The 27,730-nt window shown below is 42.4% G+C and overlaps 1 protein-coding gene across 1 annotated transcript in view; it reads right to left on the reverse strand.

The window, feature by feature from the left end:
• Nucleotides 1-27,730, reverse strand: part of gli3 (GLI family zinc finger 3) — a 122,940-nt gene that overhangs the window by 17,867 nt on the left and 77,343 nt on the right. Inside the window, exons 5-9 of the mRNA XM_049565152.1 lie at nt 15,650-15,855; nt 11,897-12,058; nt 6,921-7,122; nt 1,800-2,019; nt 598-711 (exon numbers count right to left, since the gene is read on the reverse strand). Of these exons, the coding sequence (XP_049421109.1) occupies nt 598-711; nt 1,800-2,019; nt 6,921-7,122; nt 11,897-12,058; nt 15,650-15,855 (904 nt within the window). The remainder of the gene's footprint in view (nt 1-597; nt 712-1,799; nt 2,020-6,920; nt 7,123-11,896; nt 12,059-15,649; nt 15,856-27,730) is intronic.

Genomic DNA, 27,730 nt, shown 5'->3' on the forward strand with positions numbered 1-27,730 from the left:
ATTTGAGGACTCTAACCCCCTTTTCCTGCTGTAGGTTGCTCTATTAGCCCAGACATATTTCACTGTCACAGTTAGGAGGCTGCGTGGAGCAGGGAGTTGGTGTGGGCTAATACAGGAGAGCTTCCACAACACACCTCAGGCTAAATCTGCCGCTGCCTGAATATCGACTCTAATAAGGTTTTTCCTGCAGATACAAACACTTACTGTTATCGCGTTTTTCTTTCGTCTCTCCAGCCACTTAAAATTTTGATTAAACAAAAGCAAAAAACAATTTCCTCCTAGTCTCCCAATGATCAATGAATTGTTTTGCTTCGGAAACAGCGGCTGATAAGAGCAGGGTGGGAAACACCACGAGCAGCCAAAAGCAGGTAAATAAATACAAACTGTGGCTGGTAAGCTTGTCTATTGTTGTGGCGACTTTGGCAGGTGACCAGTCATTATATGGGCTTCCTATTCTAATGGAAAAATCTAAAATTAAAACCAGCTGGTGAATTCTGGGATTTACCAACCAGTTTGCTGTTTTTGCCAAATAGGTGAAGAATATCCTGTCACTGAAAATATTTTTTTACATTGCTGAAAAATGTAGACAATCCTCACCTGTACGCTCACTGCTCCTGGGCTCGGCAACTCTTCCTCTGGTTTCATTTTGGAGCGTTTGTGGTGCATTGGGTCTCCTGTGCTGCTCACTGCAGATTCACTTGTTGGTTTGGTCTGAGGAAACAGAAAATATTTCATCATTTTGAGCTTCCCATGACATGGATTTGACTATATAGATAATTTAATGCCATATTCTACTGATATTTCTTAAGTAATCCCCTATAGAGCCATTAAAAATGCATGTGATGCTTATAAGTCAATCAATCATTGACTTAATCAAGCAGGAAAAAACAACGGTGCTTAAACCATAATGATTTCCGTATCCTCGGTCCCAGGCAAGAACTTTAACTGCGCTAATGAAAAACTATGCAATTCACTGTATCACATTAGCTCCTCTAATCACAGCAATTAAAACACACTCATGGACCAATTCAATGAGCCATTCACTGAACCAATGCATGACCTGACTTTGGCCCAGGCTTAAAAACACCCCGTAGGGGAATTCTTGTTACATAAAAGCTCACAGGAAAAAAAAGAATTATAAAGTTGCTTCTGGAGAAGTAAGTTTTCTTCTTCTCCCCTGATGTTGCTGTTTTTTTCACAGGACTCTCATAGTTGCAGTGTTCCTGTCTGTCTCTGTGTTACTATCTTTGCTGAAATACTATATGAGATTTGGCTGTGGCCGCGAAGCAATATTCCCTTCATTCAGGAGGAGGAAAATTGCAATTTTGGTGAGCCCAATTTCAATGAGGCCTCATTTGTGATAACACAGAATTGGAGAGATGGGAAACAGCAGGGAGGGTGGGTAATAAACACTGAATATTTACTTCAAATGTGGGCCCGCACATAGAGTAAGGGTTGAGGATGGAGAGAAAAAGCCCCTTTGGATCCATCCATCCATGTCAATATTGCCTCTCTATATCCTTGTTCTCTCTCTAGTGATTAATGGAGTCAGCAGTGGGATTCTATGCTAACAAGCCCCTTGTTGTTTGCTGCGGGCGCGTTCTGGGCCGTGCTCGGCAGCCTAAAAAACAAGAGACAACACAAGTAGGAGGAAAGTCCCAGGAGAGGAGCGCGTGGAGGGGGGGTCCTGCCTGTACCATGTTAGCTCGCTGCGTTTTGCTGAGATGTGGCTGGCATGCGACGCCTGCTATCTATTACCTGTGATGATGAATCGCACAGGCGCCTGCCGCCGCACTCACCTGTGAGGAGTCGTTGGAGAGGGCTGAGCGCTCACTGGCGCTGAGCCCGGAGGAGGGGATGCCGGGGACTGGCCTCTGGGTGGCGAAGGCCGGCGATGGGTGGATGAGGGGCGGACTGTGGCCAAAGGCAGAGCCCACGATGCCCGGTTGACGGCCAATCAGCTGCTGGTGCACATGCAAAGCCACAGGGGTTGGAGGGTAGGCGAAGCTTAACGCAGGGCTGGGAAACAGAAGAGTTTGGAAAGGTTGAACAGTTATATTGGGCAAAATAATCATAAAACTAAAACTTCACTAAAACATCAGTTCAGAGGCAAAAAAGGAAAAACAGTGAGTAAATGGATTATTCTGGATAGCTTCTCCTCCCTGAGGACAATCTGACAGGAGATGGTGTGGTAATGCTGGAACCACGGGGCTGCCGGCAAATCCCTGCCAATGAATGTTCAGCTTGTTAACACACAGTGAATTATCATGTGGTCTGTGTAAGGCAGTATGTCATTCTTCCACTGGGCAAATGATACAGATGATAAACAATCTGGAGTGTGTCGTATAGCCATGTAAATACAGCTAAATTATTTCCCTGTTCCCTCAACCTGAGCTAACTTTGTTTATCCTAAAAAAAATCCCAGAAGCCACCAAACCTCCTCTGGGGTCTGTGTAACCACAGGTGAACCACCGGATAAACACAGATCTGTGTGGCTCGACAGCAGCGGCCTCCATTCATCCTGAGCTCTGACGCTTCGCTCTCGCTGCAAACCCATATGTCTGCTGATCTTATTACGAGCCGAGTGGAAATCAATGGGCCGAGACACATTTGGGGGCCCATCCACTTGTCATATCACTCATCAGTCTGTTGGCTCTGGCTATTTGGGTCCTGTCACTAGGACAGTGGCTAAGCGCGCAGCGTGATTGATCAGGCTCTTCTTACAGATCGCTGATCAATGGCTGTGGGTGGGGCAATGGATCTTTCCTTTTCCCTTCTCTTTTCTTTTCTTTTGCTTCCCTTTGCTCGCCTCTGGTACCGGGGTGTGATGTATGTGATGTTTCCATGAGGTGTTACCCGATGACTGACACGAGCCGCCGGGGAGGCAGGCTTGACTGGCTGGCTGGGAGATCGTCACCCACATGGGGGGTTGACATGGACGATACACACATACTCTTATTTGCTACACCACACACTTTCTTTCCCCCTTCCTCTAACGTAAATGCTACACTAATGTAACGATGCCATGTAGAGATGAAACTATGATATATGCAGGTGATGCAGTTGCATCAGGGCCCGCACGCATGGGCCCCTCTCATCTCACCACTATCTTATCAAAAAATATCACGTAGTAATGCTGCATTCACATGCTCCTCGGATGGTTCATTCAGATGGATCATTCTTTCAACTTTGGTGTGTTCATGGGCTTTCAAGTAACATGGAAATAAGATGGACGCTACAAAAATGTGCTGTGTTTTTTTGCTCTTAAACAACATGTATGACAAAGTGACTTGCTTCTGCACCAGTACATCCCCTAAAACAACTTACATATTGCTTTGCCTGTCTAATGTTGTCAAACAAATCTAGGTCACTCTAAGTGGACCACAACTAACAGTTACGACCCAATACCATATTACAACATGGCAAAAAAACTGACTGGAAATATGTGAATTAATAAAAAATGTATCACCATCAACAGAACATTTACTTTCGTCCGCCATGCTTCTGTATACACGGAGTCAACCAAACTAATGCATCAAAATTTTCGCCAACTTTCCAAGCTGTTGTTCTGATCTGAGGGTGCTTTGGCGTAATTTTTTTTCCTGTCAGAAACTATCCTCATTTTTCCAATTATTCCGACACCACATGAATGCAGGTTAAGTAAACATTAGTCATGTGACCATTTCGCCTTTCCTGTAAGAGGTACCTTTTTTTTTACTTATTAGCCAATTGAGCTGGTCATCTTGATGGCCTAACTGATTCCATTCACCAAATAAACAACAACACAATAACATAAAACAGTTTCACACATACAAGCATATAGTTTGGTGACTCATACCTCTATAGGACATTTCTAAATTATGGATGAATATGGATTACTTGATCAATTTGATGTTAAAAAAATGCACCAGTGGAATTCTAAGTTAAGGTAATTATGGACATGTGCACTACTTTGTGGCATAATCCATACTGAAGGGTTAACTAGCTAGGTAGCAAAATTTCAAGACAGCAACGAAGTAATTAACAAGCAATGAAATACAAATACAAAAGCAGGTTCCAAAAGTGAAAACTGAAAAAGCTGTGGAAAGAAAAAGCAAAGACGGGTTCTTTAAAAAAGAAAGACAAGACAGCAAAAGTAATTCTCCCGGGCAAGAACCAAAGGGAACTGCCCACTGGTTCAACATCCCATTGTTCCGACCATATTAAACTCATTGTTCCTAAGTCCGTTCCGAAATCATCATGATGCCCTGTGGTTAAGGTCTGGTTAGGTTTAGGCACAAAAACCACTTGGTTAGGGTCAGGAAAAGATCATGGTGTGGGTTAAAATGAAAAAGAAAGTGACAAACACATAAGCCGTGAGCCTGCTCCGCCTCAAGACGGTCGCGGCGCACCATACGCCCGCCGCGAGCCGTTCAGCACCGCGGACAGTCGGACTGATGGGATGTCAAACCAATGGGCTGTCGAACCAATGACATGGACCCGAACCAAAAAGGACACCTGCTAATGCTAATGCTAATACTAGCACCAGCGTGCCATCCAACACCACTGGAGATGGGGAGAACGACGTGCAAAGGAACAAGCTCAAGCACATTTTCCAAAGAAGGTAGACACAAATGTCAAGCATGCAGTGGTGGAAAGTAACTAATACATTTACTATACTTAAGTACAAGTTTGTAGGCCTACACTACTTTACTTGAGTATTTCCATTTTTGTATTACTTTACTACATTTACAATATTAATTCAAAATGTAACTTAAACTAAACTAAACTAAACTATGATGTATTATTATAGATTAAACTACTAATCAGTATATAAAGTAATTAAAATTACCTTTACCAGCTGCAACATTAAAGTGATGCACACATTAATGCATCTGTAATCATAATACAGTAGCCTAATATAATATTCTGAAATGGCCGATTTTACATGAGTATTTCTACTTTGGTTATTTTCATGATTTCACTTTTCTACTTCTACCTAAGATTTTGAATGCAGGACTTTTACTTGAGTATTTCTACGCTGTAGTATTGCGTCTTTTACTCAGGTGTCACAGTTCATTCCTTTGTCCTTCCTCCTCAGCCACATTGTCTATTTCCCAGGTTCCCTGCCATTTTGCTTCTGTCCAGCAGATTTACTTTAACTTTCCCTCCTCTACCATCACTTGAGTGCCACACCCATCTACACACCTGCTTCCACTTCACTCATCAGCTCTGCCTGGCCTTACTCCCCACCTCCTCACCTGTATCACCTAATCACCCACCTGCTTCCCATTTCCTCTCATTAGCTCCTGCTCTACTTAAACCAGCCCACTGTCTTTGTTTCCTGCCAGGTTGTCATGTTTCAGTGAGGTTACCTGTCTGCCTGTTACCTGCCTGTTGAACCTGCTGCCATGTGGACTCTTGCTGCCTGTAGGCATTTCTAAATAAATCATTGAACTGCACCAGTCTGCCTGTTTTCATCTGCGTTTGGGTCCATCCCCTGCTGCCTGCTCTCCGAACCATGAAAACCTGGAGAAAAAGTTCTGAATGCTTCTTCCACCACTGCAAACATGACACAGTGATCTCCCAGCTTGCACAGAGGGTCGCTGGTTTGAGGACAACAGTGGACACATTCAGTGGCACACTGTGCACTGCAACAGATGATGAACTTCTTGAGCAAGCAAAGTCACATTTACAAAGATGACATAACCTCAGCATTTCTGACACATCTCCTGTCATTCAGTGGGTGTTTAAAAAAGTACCTCAGAAGTGAAAACACTCCAAGAGCTAACCAAGATGTCGGTGATAGACAGCAGCTATATTGCTGCAAACTTTTGGGAAGTCTGTACCCCTTTACCACCTCTCTTTAAAATTCCAGTGACTTTGCGTCTGTTCAATGATCCTTTTCCAAACTGAAACTTATTAAACCTTTCTTGAGGAGTTCAATGGGACAGACTCTCTTATATGGATGTGCCACGTTATCAACTGAGGATGCCCTGTGCCTGCCAGCTGGATCTAAAGGGTTTAATGGACTATTTTGTAGAGTGGAAAAACCCATAGAGTGCACCTATAATGGAAGTAAAACTTTTCAATTATTTGACCAATAATCAAGCAACACACTTGTGTTTATAAGACCTATGAGCAGGAATGAAAAAAGTTGTATTGTGTGAGTGCGCGGTCACCATGTTTTCATCTGTGTCTTGGCTTCGCTATACCGACTTCTCTTCTATAGTCATAATTTCATTTAGGCTCATCTGTGCAGTGCATTTCTCTGTTTTTGGTTGTTCAAAAGCTGCGTGCTTCTACTTCTTTCCATCACTACTGACATTACGTTATGTTACGTCTGATTGTGATGGGCTGGTCAGGTTTTACCGTCTTGCATTGGGGCCTGATGTGGCCTTGTTACGCTACTGGTGCCAAGTGTGCTTTAAGAAAAACAACAATCAGTGATATTAGAACAGCTTTGAAAATATCATTCCCCCTGAAAAGATCCTACTGTTTGAGTGATTATTGGTCAATTTTAGTTCCTGAATGATCACCTTGATAGAAGCGCAATCAAAAATAACTTGTGGAAGACATTCTGTCTGGATAAAAGTTAATTTTTTCCCTTTTATAATGGGTAATCCAGCGATTTAGTATGCCATATTCCATAACATTCGGGGCACAAAAGACAGATTTCACAGAAGCAAAGACTGACGAAAAAACTGGAAGCTACATTTGCCACAATGCAACTGGATAGTTTGTCATTACAGCTCCCATATAACTCCTCAAAACAAACTTCTTACACATCCCACACTGTCATTTTATGTCTCAAGCCCAATCTGAGATTTTTAATAAGAAGAAGAAGTACATTGTAGAAGACGAGAAGAGAGGGAAGAGAAGGAAAAGGAGGACCTTCAAGAATAATAATGCAGGACAACATTCACAACAGTCAGCTGTACCTGATGGCTCCCGCAGAGAGGTGCCCGTAGGAGCCGCTGGTGGAGGAGCTGGAGCGAGAGTTGTTGAGCATGGTGACGAGAGAGTTGGGCGAGTTGCGGATCATGGTCTGCAGGTCAAAGCTGTGCTCGGAAAGCGGCGAGATGGGCAGCGGACGCTTCCTGCTGGGCCGTGATGGCAGCCTCGGGCTCGAGAAACGAGAGTCTGCAGAATGAGGAGCGAGGAGCAGATCAGAGTGAGGTGCTGGAAGCGAATGCCTGTGAGAGTGAAAGGTTAAAATGCCCTTTAAAACTGAGCATTAAACCTTTTCTGCTCCCTCGCTCCGTGTTCTTTTGGGGTAAAACAGCAGCTAAATTCAACAAAGAGCATCCGCTGGTTTATACGTGACTTCTTCCAAACTCTAACCTAATCTAACCCTAACAGATGACATTTTTGTCAATCATCAGACAAAGGGCTCGTCTGAATGAGTGTTCAGCTGTCACTTGATGCACTGCTTGCATTTCATCCATGAGAAAACATGTCTTTTATGTTGGAGAAATGCTCTGACTGTGTATGGTAATATTTAATCAAGTCCAATTTGACTCGTTATTCAAATGCAATCAGTGTTGACTGGAAATACTAAAAAGGGGGTTTGAAAAGGTAAAAGGCGGAAACGGCGCAACCATTCTCTCTGCACATACAATGAGCCACGGGTAGAGATTAAAACATGACTTTTGTTGTCTTTTCACATGGAGATGTCACAAACAAGACAGGGAAAAACAGAGGCAGATGGAAGGAGGGGGAAAAAAGCGCTGAGGGGATGTCGCGCTTTGTGCATGAACTGACACAATGACTTTGTGACTCAAGACTTGGAAATAAAACATTTTGAGTTATTTTATAAAGGCAAACAAAACCAGCTTACGCAGCCCCGATAACCCCCCTCCATATTTACGTCCCCCACAATCCATCCATCTCCCAAACGTAAATGCTCCATCTCTCGTCTGACACATCCAACGATTACAGAACGCTCCATTCACATGGTAATCAGAGTGTGTGGATGTGAATGTGTGTGTGTGTGGATGCCTCTGTGGTGGCAGTGGTGGTGTTCTGGCATACATAGGCCTGAGTTTCCAGTACCGCATGAAGCTGTATGGAGAGCAACGCCCCCTTTACATTGTCATTGTATGGAAAATCTGTCCTTCTTTATGTCCTTTTGAAGAGGGTGTTGGAGAGGGGGCTAACGTATGCACATGTAAATCCCTGTGCACACACAATTGCTAAAAACATTGTAGTTTGTCATGTGACGCTCTCGACATGTCTGATTTTTCACCATTTCATTCAGCTCGTACAAAATATATAATACATATATAATCCGGCAAATAAAAATCATCCTTTATCCTGGTTTGGACAAAAGTTAACACCACAAGTGAATTCTCCTAATTCACCACAAGTGAGAGGGGGGTAGGAGCAAGGCCAGCATCCCACCACTGCAAAGCCTCATGGGAGTGGTGTTTATTAATGCACAGCCCAAATGATAAATCGGCCAACTGGAGAGACGGAGAGAGGAGCGTCCTGGCTCGTAGCAGGACTGTCCCTCTAATTTCCTCTTGATTTATGGACGGGATGGCTGGTTACGCGCCGCGTCATTAATTCTCGTGGTCAGGGAGGGTTCAGACACGCCGGATAGACGGCCTTGGATATAAAAGCTGGCTCCAAAACTGAGGTTGAACCCTTGCTGGCACACTTTGGGGGCCACCTGAGAGGGGACGCTATCACAGGGGAGGGCTGGAGTGTGAATGTACAACCGGACAGATTTTTTTATGCAACAGAAAACTCACTTTAGGAAGAAACAATAACTCTGGACATGAATAAATAGATATTTCTCTACTTACAATCAGTGGTGGATTGTAACTAAGTACATTTAGTTGAGATTTGAGGTACTTGTACTTTACTTGAGTCTTTTTTTTTCATGTCACGTATTAGTTTTTAATTCACTACATTTATCTGACAGCTTTGGTTACTTTACGAGTTAGGATTTTTATATAAAAAATGAAAGAAGAGTTTATAAGATATGATTTTTTGTTACAAATTAAACCCTCTAACAGTTTATATAAGTACAGCTGAAACAATTAAGGCATTAATCCATGCGTCCTCTGATTTAATGCAAGAGCAAATTATTGTTTGATCATTTTTACTTTTTTGTCTTCCCCCATAAGTAAAATATGTCTTTAAATACACACCAACATGAATCCAACATTTTGTTATCAAAGATAAATTAGACTATTTGTACAAGAACAACAAAAACAAAAATTTAATTTGATGATAGACTAACTGTTACCCATGAACCCTTGTCAAATAAATCCATGATGTATAAATTTATGAATCTCTTAATTATTATTTTAATAGCTTAGTATCATATGCACCATAAGTATGTTCATACATGGCACTTTGGGCCCTGAACATTAATGTAGGCCCAGTTTAACGTGCAACACAATTTTATACATGTAGAATTTTCTGCATTAGGTTCATTTACTTTTTAATTCTGCAGTGTTGCATACAATGTGGTACTTGTACTTTAACACAAGTAAAGGAACTGAATACTTCCTCCACCACTGCTTATTATCGATTTTCAGTATCAATATCATATGTCACTTTTTGTTTATAGAAGTGCTTTAGTGCATTTTGCTGAAAAGATACAATTATTGGCAATATAATAAAAATTACAGCCCAAGAAATCTAATCAATAACTACAATTAAATGGTTTGTTTGTATCAAACATGAATTCCAAGGTTCAAAATTTTACTAGACGTGAACCTATTACTGAGAAAAACACTGCATATGTAGACAAACTAGCAAGTAAATTAAAATGAACTCATAAAGAGCATAAACACAGACTTTAGTGTAGTGATCTATGAGAGCTATGGCACTAATTAGGCAGCAGGAACATAGACAATAGCCCATTAAAGCACAAATAGGCAGTACAGGCCCATTGTTTCATTAGCACAGCTCTCTCTGAAGGTAATTACACTGATGTGAAATAGACTAAAATAGCCGCTGTAACATGGTAACCCAGATTATCAGCGAAAGCCTCTTGATAGACTCTTCTCTTTGTATGTTTTTTTTTTTCTGAAATCCACCAAAGCTTTAAAGTGTTAATTTTTCAGGCGTTGGAACACACATTGTTGAAACATGATGAGTTATTACCAGCAATGATCACAGGCATTTTTAAAGTGAGGAGCATCGCATCTCCACTTAAATTTGGCCCTAATTGTTTTTGTTTCAGTCTATTAATCTTAAAAAGTGACACAGAAGAAAGGATTTCTCCAGTGATGAATGGCGGGACATTCCAATTCCCACTTAATAGCAATTAATTTTCTGATACCCGCACAAGTTTGGCTAGTTTTAATTAGTTTGTTCTGAGGAATGGGGGGAACTTCACCCCGGATTTCCATGAAAGCGGCGTCTGCCTGACTAAATACATTCTCATCAAAGGGAGCGGGGTGAGGCTGTCTGACCTTTCTAAGATTCAGAGTGCGTTTAATTTCCTATTTACACTTTAAAATAACTCATTAGCATAAGTCCTCTGCACACAGTCCTGAGCCCAACACATTAAGACAATAGCTCATTTAAATCATGTCAAAGTGAAGTTGCAGGTCCCTCCTCGCAGCGGTTGAGCCGGAGCTTGATCTATATATAGCACAAGCTAGGTGTATTGTGAAGGTGCATTTTAGAGGTTGAATTCCCACTGGGGCCACCCATGCTATAATGTGCAGGCATGCACTCATAATACTTTAAAGTGTAATCCCAGTAGGCATGGAATGGGTGGGGGTCTTTTCACCCGCTGGTTGGAGAATCAAGGTTTTTTTTTGTTTTTTTTTTAGATGCTTAGCTTACTTAAAATTATTGTTTTGATATCATTCCAATAAGGTCATTCCAGTGTGTAGTTAGGATATGATACTTATTGAAATTAGGGCTGGGAGATATGGCAAAAATCAGGTATCAAGATATTTTGGACCAAATACCTTCTAACCATTGCTGCTTTCATAAAATATTTACACAATGAGATGTTTAATCAATAATCATCAGTAATGTGGATATAATGACTAAATGGGTAAAAGCAAATAAAAGATCAGACAGAACAGTCTAGTAAGTTCAGAAAATTAAATCACTTTTGTGTACTGCAACCTTAAAAACCAGAAAAAGACGACCCTTAAAATATTACAAAAATCTAAAACAACATTTAGTCTCATATTACGGTATCGACATAATAGCGATATGATGCCCAGTCCAATATGCAACCTTTTACCAGCCATATTCAGCTTTGTTTTAATCTAGAAGCTGTTTAATCTGCATATCAGTGTTAAACTGAACAGATAAAATAATTCACCAAATGCAGATTATTGCTGTCCGCTGAACAAGGGTGCACTGAGGGAAGCAAACAAGTCAAATGTTTGGGCCCCTCCAAAAGATATGGGGAAAGGGGCCCCTAATAGCCACTCATATTGGCACATTTTGCATTGACAGTACAGTGCACCACTGCTTCCCCAAAAACCCTCCTCACTAGGGCCCCTTCTAGCTACCATGGACCTCTAAGGGCATCTAGGATCGCCACTGCCACTGAAAACCCTGTATCTTTAATTTTGGAGATCCTTATTTATTTATTTATTTATTTTAGAGAAATCATGGCTTGAGTGGTACTTAATGAGCTGAGAAATTTCTCCAACTCCATACGCTAAAGAAACCATTTACCATTTTTCATTATTATTTGAAATATCCCTCGGCACAAGCTGAACTTGGCTTTTTTTATAAGTGAAAGTTTAGCTTAAAGATGCGTGGTTGAATTCAGGAAACTCCCATGGTCTGTAAATCTCACACTGCTAATCACTTTTCAACCTTGTGTGACATACAGTGTAGAAAGTAACTACTGCTCCTGGATCAGCACTCCTGAGACAATTAGAAATGGGCTTGTGTGTCATGTGTGAGATCAGCGCAGACTTACTTTCCATCGCCTGCAGGTACTCCATGTGCAGGGCGCTGGCGCTGCTGGCGCCAGCTGTGGACGCCACAGAGGGCAGCAGGTCGGTCGTGTAAGGGCTACGGTGGCCTGCCAGCAGAGCCATCTGGTGATAGTATTCGGCCGTGGTCAGACCTGTGTGAGGGGCTGGAGCAGGAGAATGAATGGGGTCAGCAAATGAAGGAAACAAGGTAACCAAAAAGTGAAGGTGACAGATGAGGAGGATGAGGATGTGGGTAGAGAGGGCGTTATTTGAAGAAGAGAGAGAACACGGGAAGAAAAAGAATGAGGTAGGGAGGAAAAACACGACAGGGAGAGCACCTGCGCTGCATTACAAACCTGCGTTCATTTACATTAGATGATAATCAGCTCAGCAGAACAGTAATGAGCACATTAGCAACACCATCAAGTTAAGCAAAACAGCTGCACAGGGAGCATCACCTGAAGTGGAGAGCCTCACTGGGGATTAGCGGATGCTTGCTCAGAGATTACAGTGAGTGTGCATTAGTGTTTGATTGATGCACTCATGCCGAGCACAGCATAACTGATCGTCTTACAATACAATTCTTAAACAGCCTTTTCTCTTCCTCTTACTGTTCCTTGATCACTTTAGAGAGAGTGTGTATATATGTGTGTGTGGTAAGAGTACGTGGGCTGACACATCTTTTGCCAGAGATGGTGCTTGTGTGCTGTACACATCAGGGCTGCAGTCTGCAGATATGCAACCTGCTCCTCGACTGTGCTCCCTTAAACTCTATGGGCAAACAAAAGGCCTAAATCTGCCTGGTCGTATCTGCATGCATAAAAATACAGCGAACGATTCTGCCTCCACTTCACTTCCTCTCTTTTTTTTCTCAAAATGCTTCTCTTTTCCAAGTCATTCCCTTAGTTAGCTATAGAGTGCTGTAAGTCCTTGAACCGTAGCCTAAAAATAAACATCTGGTGGTGGGCTTCCTTATGCAAATATTCTAAGAAAGAGAGAGCGAAAAGACTAACACTGTGGTTTTGGATGCAAATATAGAATCGGTTCAGACCCACAGAGCGCTGCAGCTCCCCCCAAACTCAATGAAATAAAGACAAAATAAATAAACGCTGTATGAGGAGATTTCCTCTTAAGGCTGGCCTGTATGCCTGCAATATGCATCCATGATTGGTTGAATGAATGTAAGAAAAAAATCTAAATTAATTCGATCTGGGTATTATGTCTTCAGTGGAAGGGGGGAGTTTCTTAATTGTCTCTGCTGTTCCGCCTTAGCTTTGCTTTTGCATTCAACCATAATATGGCCCATTCAGGATCCAACACGCACAGAAAAAGGGCTTTGCAGAATTTCTAAATCAGAAACGCTGGCATCCGAGATTGATCCTGGGGGCAAAAAGTGGGGGGAGTTTGGGGCAGGCTGTCAGTGTGGCACTCAGGCAGCGATGTGCCTCAGGACTTGGTGAGCCACCGGGTGCTCCTTCAGCATTACAATAGGATCAGGGGCGAGCTTACCTCTGAACCCCATCTCACGTAGAAAAGAGAAATACTGTGTGAGGGAGGAGCGAGAAAAAAAAAAAGATGTGAAAGCAAATGTGTGGCAGCGAGAGGGTGGCACTAAATCCCACCCACTTTAAATCTCCATTAGATTCTGTTAATTAATTCATCATTATTCAAATGTACATTTCGGTAGGAAAAAAATATGCATATTGAAGAAGGAGGCTCCCTGTAAGCGTGGTGATATACTAACAACACAAAAGCTGATGGGTTAATTAATCACCGGATTGATTAAAGGAGTAATTAGGTGCCTCATTCACAATTCACAGCATTATGAGCTGAAAGGGGATCATGTGGTAGGTTGGAGAAACTATTTTGATTTAAAGCAAGCTGAGACTGGCGCACATTATGTTGTGGTAATGGAAAATTGGAGGGTAGAGTTTGAGTGTTCCTGCTTGCAGAGAGCAGTGTTGCAGGGCAGGAGAGGGGTTGAGTGAGACTCTTGGTCTTCACTTAGAAACAGCTTTTAGCAGAGCTGGATGAGATCAAGTGTGCTGGTGTAGAGGAAGTGCCCCTTGCTATCTGCCAATTCAGACATACACTTCAACACGAGATGGGAAGATAAAGTGGGTCTCTGCTGCTGAAGTGTCAAAAGGTTGATGGCTGATGACATGAGGGCCGTACGGGTCATCAAGCCAAGGCAGTAATTATAATTCATACTAGAGGGACATGCATCACTGCTTCAGGCCATTTCAAGACCTTGAAAGTGAATGTAGATATTTGGCAAATATGATCTTTAATAGGCCTGCTTTTTATGGTGTGGTTGTTTGCACCTACTGATACATTGGTCAGCCAATCACAGATATGTTGATATCGTCTTATATGTTGTCCGATATGCATCGATATGAAAAGTTTATTTTTATCAGAACATAATGCAGAAAATGATGCTTCGAGTAATTTATAATCATTAAATTCCCCATGAATTTTATTGTTTCAGTGCACAGATGTCATTTTTGGCGATAAAGTTTATAGTTAAACTGTAAAATATCCTGCCTCCATTACAAATCTTTGGTCTTTGTCACAACTGTTTGACCTTATTTAAGAGTTAACTGTATTGCATAATTACATATATATAAAATATGGGCCAATATACTGATATCTGAATTTTTTGCTCCTATACTTTGGTTTCTACCCCTGGCTAGTAGAGCTTTTTTTTAATGATCTTAAAAAACAGAAAAATACTACAATAATATTGCAACCAAAAAAATTTTCATTCATGCTTATTCTGTTGTTTATTTTTGTAATAAACCACATAATTATAGTCAATCAAATGTCTAAGAAATAGAGAAACAACCTATTCTGGAGCCAAAAGCGATGTCTTAAAATAGCTTGTTTTGTCTCACCAGCAGTCCAAAATCCAAAAGTGTTCAATTTTAAATAATAGAAAACATTGCAAAGCTGGAAAAAGTAAATACATGGGATTTTTTTCTACTTAATAAATGACCTAAAGATCCGTTCCTAACCTTTGATCAACCATTCATTTCAGCACTGCTAATTACTAACATCACTTAAACGCTAGGTATTCATTATAGAAGTATGTTTTTTTAAAAAATCTTTTTTGAAGTTATTTTCAGTTCTTCATAATTTAATTGCTTCTAGTGACCACTTTAATGGTTTCCTGGTCCAAATCCATCTTGACATCGCAGGAAGCAAATGCTCCCTGTAGGACATCAGAACATAACGCCCCCAACCCTGAACTTGAATCCAACCCTCCCTCGGTGTGCGCGCTGTAACTGTACGTGACCCTGCCGCTCACTGATGCGTCCTCCAGAGGTCTCTGACATGACTCACAGATCAAAAGGATTAGCCTCCCTCCAACCTGCACCCCCACCCACACTGATCGTGCCGCACTCATAATACTCCCATCCACCTCCTCCCTCACCCAGATAACATCTCGCCAACCCCTGGGTCTTAATAGAGATGGATCTAGTTGCCTCTCACCTGACCTCCTCTGATCTCAAACAGGAATTAAACTGAAACAGAGAATCAAGGTTCCCACTAATAGCAATCGAACCTCACTAATCGATTCCAACAATCATTTTTACTGAGGCTTTGTCGCCTACCTCTGCTCTGCTGGGGTTTGTGTGCAGATGTGTGTGCCGTGAGTGTGTGTGTGTGTGTGTGTGTGTGTGTGTGTGTGTGTGTGTGTGTGTGTGTGTGTGCATCACGCTTTGTGTCGTCGGTGTATGTTTCACTTTATTCACCATCTGCAGGGCTGAGGCCCCGGGTGGCTGACAGAACGGAGATGGAGGGGCTGCTGTGAAGCGAGCGGATGTAGTCCATGTATGGGTTGATGTAGGGGTGTGGAGGGTGAAAGGGCGACTCCGCCCCCACGGAGGGGTTCCGCTGGGGCGAGATCCGGATGAGGGAGATGTCGGAGAAAGCCGGACTGCCTGCCAGCGCAGGAGGCCTGCAGAGACACACACAATAGAAAATACAGGAAGAACATAAATACATATTTTTAAATGTACTATAAACTCAAAACTTCAAGCATTTGATTGACACTAATTAGTTCACCACACGTGGTCGTTTGATTTGATTAAAGGAACACTTCACCTTCCAAATGACAATTTCCATATCAATTACTCGCCCCATGTTAGACTGAATTTGTGAAGAAAACTTTGTATTTGTTGTATGCCACCACAGTGAACGATGAATCCAAAGCTGAAGAAAATTCTTGATGAACTGTAGTGATAGGGGTCCACATTTAACAACAGTAAAACTATGTCAAAACGTCTGTTTAGTAACTTTCACACACTCCTGCAGTATAATCCAAACACCACTTTTCATTTAAGTTTGGATTCAGCTAAGTAACACAAAAGATATGGTCGATTTTGGATTGATAATCTGAATCTCCAAAGTAACTAAGTTATCAAATAAATTTAGTGGAGTAGAAATATAAAGAAGCAAAAATGTAAATACTGAAGCAAAGTACATAAAAAATGAATTCAGTTGCATTCCACCACATCTCTTATGTCGCAACACTGTGTAAACAAAACAATGATCAAGTTGATTCCACAATTTTAACATCACGCTCATTTCACGAGGCCTGACAGGCTCTCACCATCCAGATTTAACTACCGTGGGTGGACTGGCAGCAGCAAGGCCAGACAAATGGACTGTGACACTATCTCTCTCCCTCCATCTGCAAGGCAGAGAGGAGAGCGCTGCATTCCAACTGCTCCCTACGCAGACATTTCCTCAGATCAAAGGCAGCTTTCACCACTGTGTCTTAATCAGAGGGAAACGTTAGACCGAGCTCACCGCTGGCCAGCGCCAGACAAGCAACGCTACACCACTTTACTCAGATGGCTTCAAACTTGGCTTTGAGCTGAAACCCGTGTACGGAATTGCACATGACGGATACAATGTTGTACAAAATCCATCAGCGAGTCTCACACAAGATGCGCAATCTTTTTTTCTTTAAATAGAAACTATGAGCGCTATCGGGCTATTCTTTTTTATCACAAACCTTTACTGTGAATTGTCTCTATGGTGCGAGATGTGAAATAAAGTTGAGAACAATCAAGAAAACTTCTTAGGAGCCAAGTTTGAGATGAACTAATTTGTCTCCCTTCTTATAATTGGCTAGGAGGGCTAGGAAACTTCATAATGATGGCCTTCACCACAAAGGCCTTCCCCTGAGGATGTGGAGAAATCCACATATCAGCCAGACATTAACAGGCTAAGAGATTAGACTGAATTAGCCCCTCCACTTCTCTGTGGCTCCCCAGTGGACCAGTCTACTGTGACAAAAGACCCCAGGAGGAGGAGAGGATGAGCGAAGGAGGGAGGGAGAGGAAAAAAAAGTGAAGGTTTTAAGAAGTGAGGTGAGGAGGGATGGAAAAAGGGTGGGAAAAGACGGGGGAAAGGGGAAGAAAGAGTGAAAGACCTGGCCCAGAGTTTGTCTCACAGTGACCTTGAGCAAGGCCAGGGGAGCGGAACAGCCCAATTACGACCTCCGCCCCATCCCCTGGTCCCCTACCGGCCCCTCCACTTCACAGCCCCCCTAATGAAAGAGCTCAGGCCAGGGCAAATAATGAGCACTGAGGAGCGGAAACTACACACACACACACTCTGGAGGACAGACAAACAGACATATGTGTACACAGGCATTCACACATACAAACTTTGTCTTCTTTCTGTAATGAGTCCAAAGGGGCTACGGGACGATTTTTAAAAGGCTCTCACTGTGTTCAACAACATGTCTCGGTGATGCTGAAGCAGGTGTATGTGAAAAAGACGCTTTCAGTCTCAGTGAACATTGTTAAAGGGTGAAAAGGTGACAGATTAAGGGATCCTATCTGACACCGCAACACAACACAACGGTCATTGGATTTTTTTCTCTGTTTCACCTCCATTTGATTGGTGCGTTTCTGCACGTCTCCTGTCAGAAGATTCACGAGGAGATTGTTTTACTTCCTCCACACCTACAAAGCCAACGCTGCTGACGGCGACCGTGTACCTCAAAACAGGTGTGTGAAAGAGTGTGTTTTATGATAAGCAAGTCATACACCCACATGCCACCATTACATGCCTCATTTACACAGATCGACAACACAGCTGCAGAGTGATACTAGCTTTGATGTCACATGGCTGACCTTGCATCTCTCTCACACACACACACACACACACATACGTACACACTTACGCACAAAGGAGCACATGCAGCCGAGGGAAAACACAAAAAACCTGATTTGTCATTGATGACTAATGACACCCTGCCAGTCGTGAGAAAGTATTCAGATCCTTTACTTACATAAAATACTAATACCACATTGTGAGAATACTCCATTACAAATAAATATGCTGCATTCAAAATATATATATTATCAGCAAAACGTACGTTAAATATCAGAAATGAACGTCCTAATGATGCTGAAAAATGACCCCTGCAAGTGCTTTACTATTATAAGCTATATTATTTATGCTGATGCATTCATGTGTAATTAGCATTTTTCAGTGGTGTAGCTGAACTATTTTATATGTTGTTGGGTAGCTTCATATATTTATTGTATTAAAACAAGTGATAAAGTGATGAATTGTCATCACGGTCCATGTTCAATTGCACTGTTTGTACATATGGCTACAAAAAGTAATGCACCAGATTTCGTATATAACCCACATAACCAGGAAGGCTGTGATTGCGGAACCAATGCGCTGAGACGGAGGCAGGTTGAGGTGGTGGCTGGGTCAAACAAACGCAGAACTTTCCCCTGTCTGTTGTTTGTGTCTAATGTGAAACCAAGTCAGCTTAGAGTTATATTTAAGATACACTGTCACCATGTTTCTTTTCCTTAACTTAATCTATGTAATTTAACATGAAGTAAGAAACTTTACATTAAATAAATAACGCTATAACAGCTAACCATGTTTTTTTTCCTTAACCTAACCTACATAAATCTACTTGCCTAAATCAAACCTATGTATCTTTACACTGAGTAAGTAACTTTACGTTAAGTACCTAACATGACATCATCTAACCATGTTTCTTTTCTTTCACCTAGCCTACAGAAATTTACTTTCCTAAACCTAATCTATGTAACTTAACACTACGTACAGTAAGTGACTTTACATTAAGTACATAACGTGACAACAGCGAACCCTGTTTCTTTTCCTTAAACTAACCTAAGTAACTTTACTTGCCTACACTTAGCCTAAGTTACTTTAGTTGCCTAAACCTAAGCTACGTAACTTTACTTGCCTAAATTTAGCCTACGTACATTTAAACTAAGTATGTAACATTACGTTGAGAATATATTTGACAACAGCCAACCATGTTTCTTTGCCTTAAGCTAACCTCAGTAACTTTGCTTGCCTAAACCTAACCTACGTAACTTTACACAGAGTAAGTAGCTTAACGTTAAGTACGTAATGTGAAAACGCCCGACCATGTTTCTTTTCATACAACCTAACCTACATAACTTGCCAAAACTTAACCTACGTAAATTTACTTGCCTGAACCTAACGTACATAACTTTTCTTGTATGGTGTTTGTACTTTAAATTAATTTGACGACTCCATTCGTGGGGCGCTAATACGTTAGATATCATATGAACCATTGTATAAGGATATGTTGAATGTTTCATAAGTTCATGATGTGTTTTGTACATAAAATCTTACTCTTGAAAGTAACTAGTTACTAAAGCAGTCCAATAAATGTAGTTGAGTAAGAAGTAAAAAAGTAGAATAAAATGTTAATAGTCGAAGTACAAGTACCTCAAAGTTAGGTACAAAGTTAGGTACATAGTTACACTCCATCAACGCACCCTGCACATGACATTTTAATACACAACTCAGTGGAATACATTTAAAACCATGAGATTCACAGCTGTATAAGGCTCCATTTTAAAGGCAAAGTATATGGGACAAATATTTCTGTGTCCCTGAAATGGCTGCATATGACGCTTTACACATTTTTAATGCAGAAATAAGACCCCAGAAGGAAAGGTAGAAAGATTTCATGACTTTTTTTTTTTTCCTCGTCTGGCCCTCCATATGCCTGTTTGAGGAGAGCCAGACACCCACTCTGGCTGCCATGACACTGATTAACCCTGTCATGCGTTGGCTGCATCTCCCTACACTGACCCTGGCTAAATGCCTCTGCTTGGCTTGTTTTTCCAATTAACTTAGCGAATACGAACAGGGGCCAGGAGAACTGAAAAAATGAGGTGATCAGACAACAAAAGAAAAGAGAGCACACGTGTTGATTGGTAGGAAGATGGTGGCACGGGAGGTGGGGAGATTTCAGCCTGTTGAAAGGTGAAAGGGAAAGAAGGTGTGGAGAGAGGATGTGAGGGAGGGCTGCAGAGAGGGAGGGAAGAGAGTTAGAGCATGAACAGTAGTCAGGAGGCGGTGTGTACAGATATGGAGTATGAATTGGGAGGGAAGGGCGGACAGAGAAGACTTAAGAGAAAGGGGGAGCTGGTGAAGGAGGAGAAAAAGCGGTCTCCAGGGGTGTGGAGCCAGGTGTGAGGGGATTTGAGGAGGACAGGAAAGAGATGGATGGTTCAGAGGAGTGCGCTGTGTCGACTCTGTACTTGTGAGAGAAAAAGCAAGAGCGTGTCCGCCGCTCTCTGCAGGGCCGTGATCGTCTTAGCATCTGCCAGTATGCATTAATCAACATGACGAAAAGAAAGGAAGTAATCTGACAAAGTGCAGTGTGTGTGCAGGAATGTTCGCCCTGTGTGTGCACTGAGTAGGTGTGCGCCAGAGAAGCAGCGTCTTAGTTACACCTGATTTAAGATTTACATCAAAGCTGTACCGCAGGCTTCTCTGCCTCACCAGAGAGAAAACTTTTTCCTTCACTCCTCTACTTCCCTTCGTAGGTTTATAATTCCTATTAACCCTCACAGAAGACATCCTGCAAACAGGGCACGAGGAAAGACTGAGCCTCTGACATATGGAAGCCATTTCCTTTCACGTGGCCTCACTTAAACCAGCCAGCGCCTCTTTAAGACATCGCATGTTTACACGGGGCGGTCTGTGGATTTTAAACTGTCGTCTTATTTCACCGGATGAATACACACTTGCCAAGTGTAAATATGCCCCCAAAAGATTTTGAGGTTTCATGGAGGGGTGTGTGTTCGTGTAAACAGGCCTTGAATCTTTGTTTGGAACAAGGTTATATCAACACTAATAATTCTTTTGGGTGAAAGCTGCAGTAGAAACATACAGTTGCGGTGAAGGTTGATGACTTCACTTAGGACAGAAGGTATCATTGTGGTGCAGCAGTTAGACCTGGTGGTATTGACACAGCGGTCTGCTATAACAGGAACCGGGCTTTTGCAAAATACTTTTAGCTCGAGCATGAAATGGTTGCACATGAAATAAAATGAAAATTTCTTGATGTGTGCTTCGCAGAAGGGTACAGGAAATTGGCGAGTCCAAATCCAATAATCCAGCGACTGCAAGTGTTCATAGACCATCGGGTTTTTTTTTCATCCACAGCTGCTGGAGTGGTCCAAGAAGGAGATTTGAAGAGACAAAATATAAAAGCTGAGAAGTCACGATAGCAGCTAAAGTCCAACCTGACAAATCAGCATTAAGAATCATCCGTGAGTGAAAGACAGAGGAAATATTTCCAACATCTGTGTTTGAGTGTGAAAATGAAAGCAACAGAAATGGGAAGTTTGGTCTTTAATCTTGAGAAACAATAACATTGCCACCTGCGTAACATAGAGGTCATTAATTACTTTGACTTGATCTCATGTGTAGCAGGATGGTCAGCAGTGGCCATTATTAGGTTTACTGTTGCCATTGCAAGAACTGTGACAGTTGTAGTGGGCTAACTTCCGTATAAACCAGCGTGCCACGAGTCAGGAACTCACTGAGGTGAGGTTTTGCAGTAATGACAAAACAAGCAGTGGAGTAGAACGATGCAGGCGTTTTTTGTGCATTATTTCCATTGCCTATTGAGCATTGCTGGATTTAATTGCTTCATATTTTGTAGTATAAGAAACACAACCTTTGTCCATGTTTGACAAAGTTATCCATGTCTCCAATGTCAGATGCTGTTAAGATTTCAGTTGAGTTTTGACCGTTGTCTTGGTAACACACCCGAACACACAGATGTTGATAATTATGAATGTGATTATAAGCCCAGGCTACATGATGAGCGTACCGTACACACCAAGCTGGAAAACCCTGGCTTAGAGTGTATGGTAGGCCAAAATGGAGTTCTCAAACTAGTGAGAGCGACATAATTTATGGCCCCGCTGATATGTGTTGTCACCATAACAACTAACAACCATCGCCTTTTTTCTTTTGAATGAATTAAACAACCACTTTAAACAGATCAATGTCCTTTCTACTCTCATTCTGTCTCTATAGCTATGCCATATGCATCCTAACTTCATGTTACAGCCAATTACTTCGCATGTTGCTTCAGATACCATTATGGCAATAAATGCAATCCGGGAGGTCCAGTTTAAGAAACAGATTAATGAGTTTAAGGGCTCTGTCTTACACTCAGTGCAAAGCAGTGCACAGCAAAACCAAACTGTTATTGCTAGTTTCAAGCCAATGCAGTTGTCATTTTCACAGCCAGCATCCTCGTTGTGTAAGTCATTAATGTACTCGCAACCATCTATACGCCACTGGATGCATAGATTTTAAAATAAGAAGTGGTCAGCTCAGAGAAAACAGCTCACTTCTCCAAACTACCAAATCCACCATGTATATAAGAGTGTGTTAGGTTCAAGGTTTAAAGGTTTCTTTACTAATACCCAAGGGCAGGCGCACCTGGCTTTTAATGGGAATTGGAGATGACACTGATTGACTGAATTCCTGTCACGCCCAAAACACACCTAAAATATATTAAGGGACTAAATACAACCCCTTTGCCCCATGCACCTTACTCTGCATTCAGATTATACGTCCTTTAACTAGCGTGGGCGGTTGGACACACCCTAAATACAATTGCACGATGGCCATGTGCTATAAATCATTCAAATAGGGCCCTGAAGGTTTTGCAAATGCCAAAACACTTCCAAGCAGTTTAAGATGTTATGCGGAGGGATTTTTACCACTGTGGAAAGTTATCATAGTAGCATCTATTGCATCTTTCATTGTGATGATCATGTGGTAAACAGTAGAAATACAGTATGGGTTGTGGCAAGTCCCTTCTTTGAATGGGAACATTTTTATTGTGGGAGGTAAATTAAGTCCTTGGTTGACAAAATGATACTACTGCAGCCAGTCTGCACTTTAATTCAAGGTTACAATTTTGTACTGGATACTATGTCCTCATATATATATATGATATATACATGAAGAAGAGGAGGTACTACAAAAATGCAGTGTAGACCCATCTGTCCTGACATGTTACACCTGTGGCCACAAGGGGCTGAGTGAGGTGGGAACTGGGGTTTTGGAGGGAACTGGGATCAGTCGGGTGTCAGTTCCTCTCCTGACCGAGGCTGACAGCATCACACACCTATTCCCCCTCCAACCTCGCCTCAATCTCACCACCTCATAGAAACCTGTGCCCCCCCGCCAACCCCTCCGACCCACCCAGCCACAGCACAAGGCTGCCACCGCTCTGAAAGCCTAAACCAGAGAGGAGGAAGAGAGGGGCTCCTGACAGCGGAAACAGAAGCACTTTAAAGCTCCAAACCCTTTCACTGAGATCAAAGGGCCACAGGAACAGAGCCAGCTGAGAGCCAAGGAGAGAGGAAAGGGAGCTGAGACAAGGGGAGAGAGAAGACAGACAGACAGACAGAGACTGAGACACAAACAGAGGAAGGTAGATATATTCTTGGTTCCTAATGATTCAATGGGAAAGTCTTGATTAAGTCTGCCACTGAAGCACATTCCAATGACTTCATTTTCCACATTAGTGATGACAATTACAGCAGCAAAGCAGCAAAACTCACGATACTTTCACATCCAGCCTGCCTTCAAACAAACCACTGACCTCTGGATCTGCTGCTTTGGAAAAGAATTCATTAACATGTCACCACAAAAGGTGGATACATTTAAAAATACATCCTGTATAGGCTGTCAACCAACAGAGGAGTTACCACTGAAATATTTTCCTGTTTCTATGTCAAATCGGCTGATGATTTAGATTTAAACAGCCCGGAATTACTGTTGATGAGCTTTGGCTTACTCTCTTGAACTAGAGCTTTCAAGCATACCCCATGGTCTTCATCAGCACATGGAGTTTGCTGAGTTATCTGAACTGTAAGTGTTAAAACTTTTTGTTCTGATCTGTCATCTATTCAGACTATCTTGAAAGTTGAGCTTGACGGATGGGTTTATGGTTGACACAAGGGTTAACACTAACAGGAGTCCTGCCACAGATACCTACAGCTCAGGTTTTGATTTATACTTCAGTGATGGATTTCACTCGTTGATAGCACCACGGCAACACTGGATGGATGTCTTGCAGCTGTTGTGTGCTTTAATTACATGCCCCACATAACTGTGTTTACTATGGATGCGCAATAATATTGGCCCATAATTGGAAATAGTTTAAATTTGCCCAGGTTGTGATTATTGTCAGGACTGTTTCAGGGAGAGCATCATCCAACTCTGTTAAAGTGGGATGATTTTTACAGTCTTGTTTGAAAATGTTACATGAAAATAAATATGGCATGTTTTACATGTAACCTTAGCTGTAGCAGAAGATAAGAATTAGCATGTTAGTATGTTACTTACAGGACAGACTTGATGTTCTCTGTAATAAGGTGGAAACAAACATGCATATATCGTTGGCAGCATCAGTAATTGGCCAAAATGAGTTGGAAAATATCTACGTACGTTGCTTGATCCATCATAATAGAGTCTGGGGTTATGGTGAGAAGAGGGTATGTAGCGGTGATGGCTTTGCTAGAAGTGTCCTTCATATTATCTTCACTATCACCTACCTCAACGAGATCATTAAAAAAGCTGAGATATCATGAGTCCTACTTGATATCTCATGTTAGCTATGGTGTAGCCCTATAGCGTAGCTACAACAGCTGCGTGCTTCGGCTCCGTAGCTACGTCATAACCCCTTAATGCAATACTATAAATGAAGCTTTAGTAATGCGTCATTTTAATTACATGGATATTTTGCTGATTTTCAATCAGATCTGTGTCAGCATGGTGTGGGAAATGTATGCAGATGAAAGGTGTTGAGACAGTAGTTCCCAACTAGTGGGTCGCGGTCCAAAAGCTGGTCGCAAACATGTCAAGTTAGTAATAAACACACTTTATTTTGAAGCACAGTAAATATCCACCACAGAGCTTTTATTTTGAAGTGCCATATCCTGCTGCAGAGTGAGTGACTGACTGACAGCTACTTGACGTAGACAGCAAACTGCTGAATATATTGAACTGTGTGGATTTTGCAGTCCAGTTGGGAACCAGTGCGTTAAGGTATCCCTCATGCCTCCAGCCGAAATCCATTGGATGATGCAAAATGATGCACTTTGTATCATCCGGCAGATTTTTGCTTATGGCCCAGGCTGGGAGTTCCCAGCATTGCCGGCACAGAGGGGAAGCCAAACACACACAAAAATCCCTTTAAATGCCGTTAAGTTAAAGGGACAGTTCACCTAAAAATCAAAAATAAGCATTTTTTCCTCTTACCTGTGGTGCTATTTATCAATCTAGATTGTTTTGGTGTGATTTGCTGAGTGTTGGAGATACCGTCTGTAGAGACTCTCTCGAATATAATGGAACTAGATGGCACTCAGCTTGTGGTGCTCAAAGAAAAAAAAACTACATTCAACTACATACAACTCAACAGCAACGTTGAAATTCCAGAAATCATGACCCGTTTGCTCAAGATAATCCACAGACCTTGTTGTGAGCAGTTTCATGTCGGAGCTATTTTCTATCTACCAAACTACACCCACCAACCGAATCACCGCACAGAGGGAAGCATGCATAATATTTTTTTAAATATACCAAACACATGTAGTTATTATAATTTAGGCTTTCACCCTCTTAGAGCAAACCAGAACAGCAGATGTTGCAGAGATCTAATCTGTCAGTCTCTGGCTGTATATTTGAACTTTTTTTAAACTCTTGGAACTCAATTTGTAGAATTCAGGAACTTGTGCTTTCACAGTTTTAGTTTCCTCTTCTCAGCTTTTTTTCCTTTCTCCTCCTTGCTGGGCAGAGCAGACCGTGGGCCTGGCATGGCACGGTGACGTTGCCAGGCATTCAGAGTAACTATGTTCCCCCGGAGCTGCGAGGGCTCTGTGTGACCCCCTGACATCAAAGGCCTGGGTGGGTTCAGGGAGGTGGGGATGGCTTTCTATTCATGGTCACATCAAGCAGGATTCCCTCTCTGTGGGATACTTCTGGAGGCGTGCCAGACATTCCCATACGCTGCAGAGTCAGTTCACACACACACACACACACACACACACACACACACACACTCGCTGTCCAGTTGAATACCCACGACACTCTGTCAGTTTCGCCGTCTCCTCCCCCCTGTGAGTTTCAGTCACACTCACATTGTCTACATATAAGCAGCAGAAAGAGCACACAGTACATCCCTGTTGGCACGTATCACTTCGACGCTGCTGGAGTGATAACACGTGTTTATCAACAGGAGCCAGTGAGTGTGACAAGCTCAAGTCATAACAAACGGGTCCAGGTGTCAGAAGATCTGGTTATAACTGCCGCCTGAGTCACGGACCCGCTGAAGGTGTGTCACACATGAAAAACACTGCTTGTTTTAGATCAAGGCTCCTCTGTGTTCCTTCAACAAAGTCATGGGATTATGCTTTATCAAAAAAATGACACATCTCTGCACCGCTTGTTCCAAATTACGGCTGAACACAACTACTGTTTTGAAAAGTTTATGTTTGGCTTTGCCACGCAGCAGGAGCCTTTTTTTTTTCTTCGCAGGCTGTTTCGAAAACCATTTTTCCACACTGCAATTAAATGTAATTTCAGCCATCGAGATAAGAACGTCTACCAAAACGAATCAACAGAGTGTATAGCGAGGGGAATGAAAACATGAAAGTGAAATTACACAAAATGAGGCTGCCTTTTTTCCTGTAATTTCAAGGAGGGCTGGAATCAGGGAATAAACATGAGACCAAAAAAAACCATTTCTTGTTCTTTTTGTGTTTCTCTCCCATGTTTGATTTTGCCTTTTTACAACAGAGCGATTGTTTTGCATGGACCGCTCCACCTTTATCTCCACTTTTTACGTGATTGCTGCTTTTTTTTCCAAGCACAGGTGGAATTAGCGCTCGCTCTCAGCCAGTGTTTTGAGCTCCTCTGGCATGCCCGGGGCTAGAGAGAAGACAGGAGGGGACTCCTGGGTGTTGAAGTGTTAAACTTGTGAAAACAGGGAGGAAGCACATCTATCTCTTCTTTTCCTCTTAAGTAATGTCTCGATGGCCCCGATGCCTTTACACAAAAACTCAGCTGACGCCCGCAGCTAAACAGGGTTCAGATTCCACACCCCATCGCCTCCGCTACCCTGGCAAGTCTGGGTAATGAGTGTGCGCGTCTTGCGTGCGCACCGGCCCATCTCAGGTGAGGAGAATGAGTGTGGCCCAGGGCTGCGAGGAGCGGCGTGGATCTTCCCCCCCCCCTCAATTCACAACGTCACGCTGGGCTGCTGAAATGAGCAACCGCACGGATGGGCCTGAGCAAATCACAAACAATACACAGCGCTACAAGACAGCAGAGACACACTGCTGGAGATGGTTAATCCTTCAGACAGAGATCTGAGGTAGAACAACAGAAAGAAAAAGGAGGGGGGAGGAAGAGGAGAGGAGGGGAGGGGAGGAAGGGGAGAGCTGAGACACAGAGGGAGGAGAACAGGA

Source organism: Epinephelus fuscoguttatus, linkage group LG21 (genome assembly GCF_011397635.1).
Source record: "Epinephelus fuscoguttatus linkage group LG21, E.fuscoguttatus.final_Chr_v1".
NCBI lineage: Eukaryota > Metazoa > Chordata > Actinopteri > Perciformes > Serranidae > Epinephelus > Epinephelus fuscoguttatus.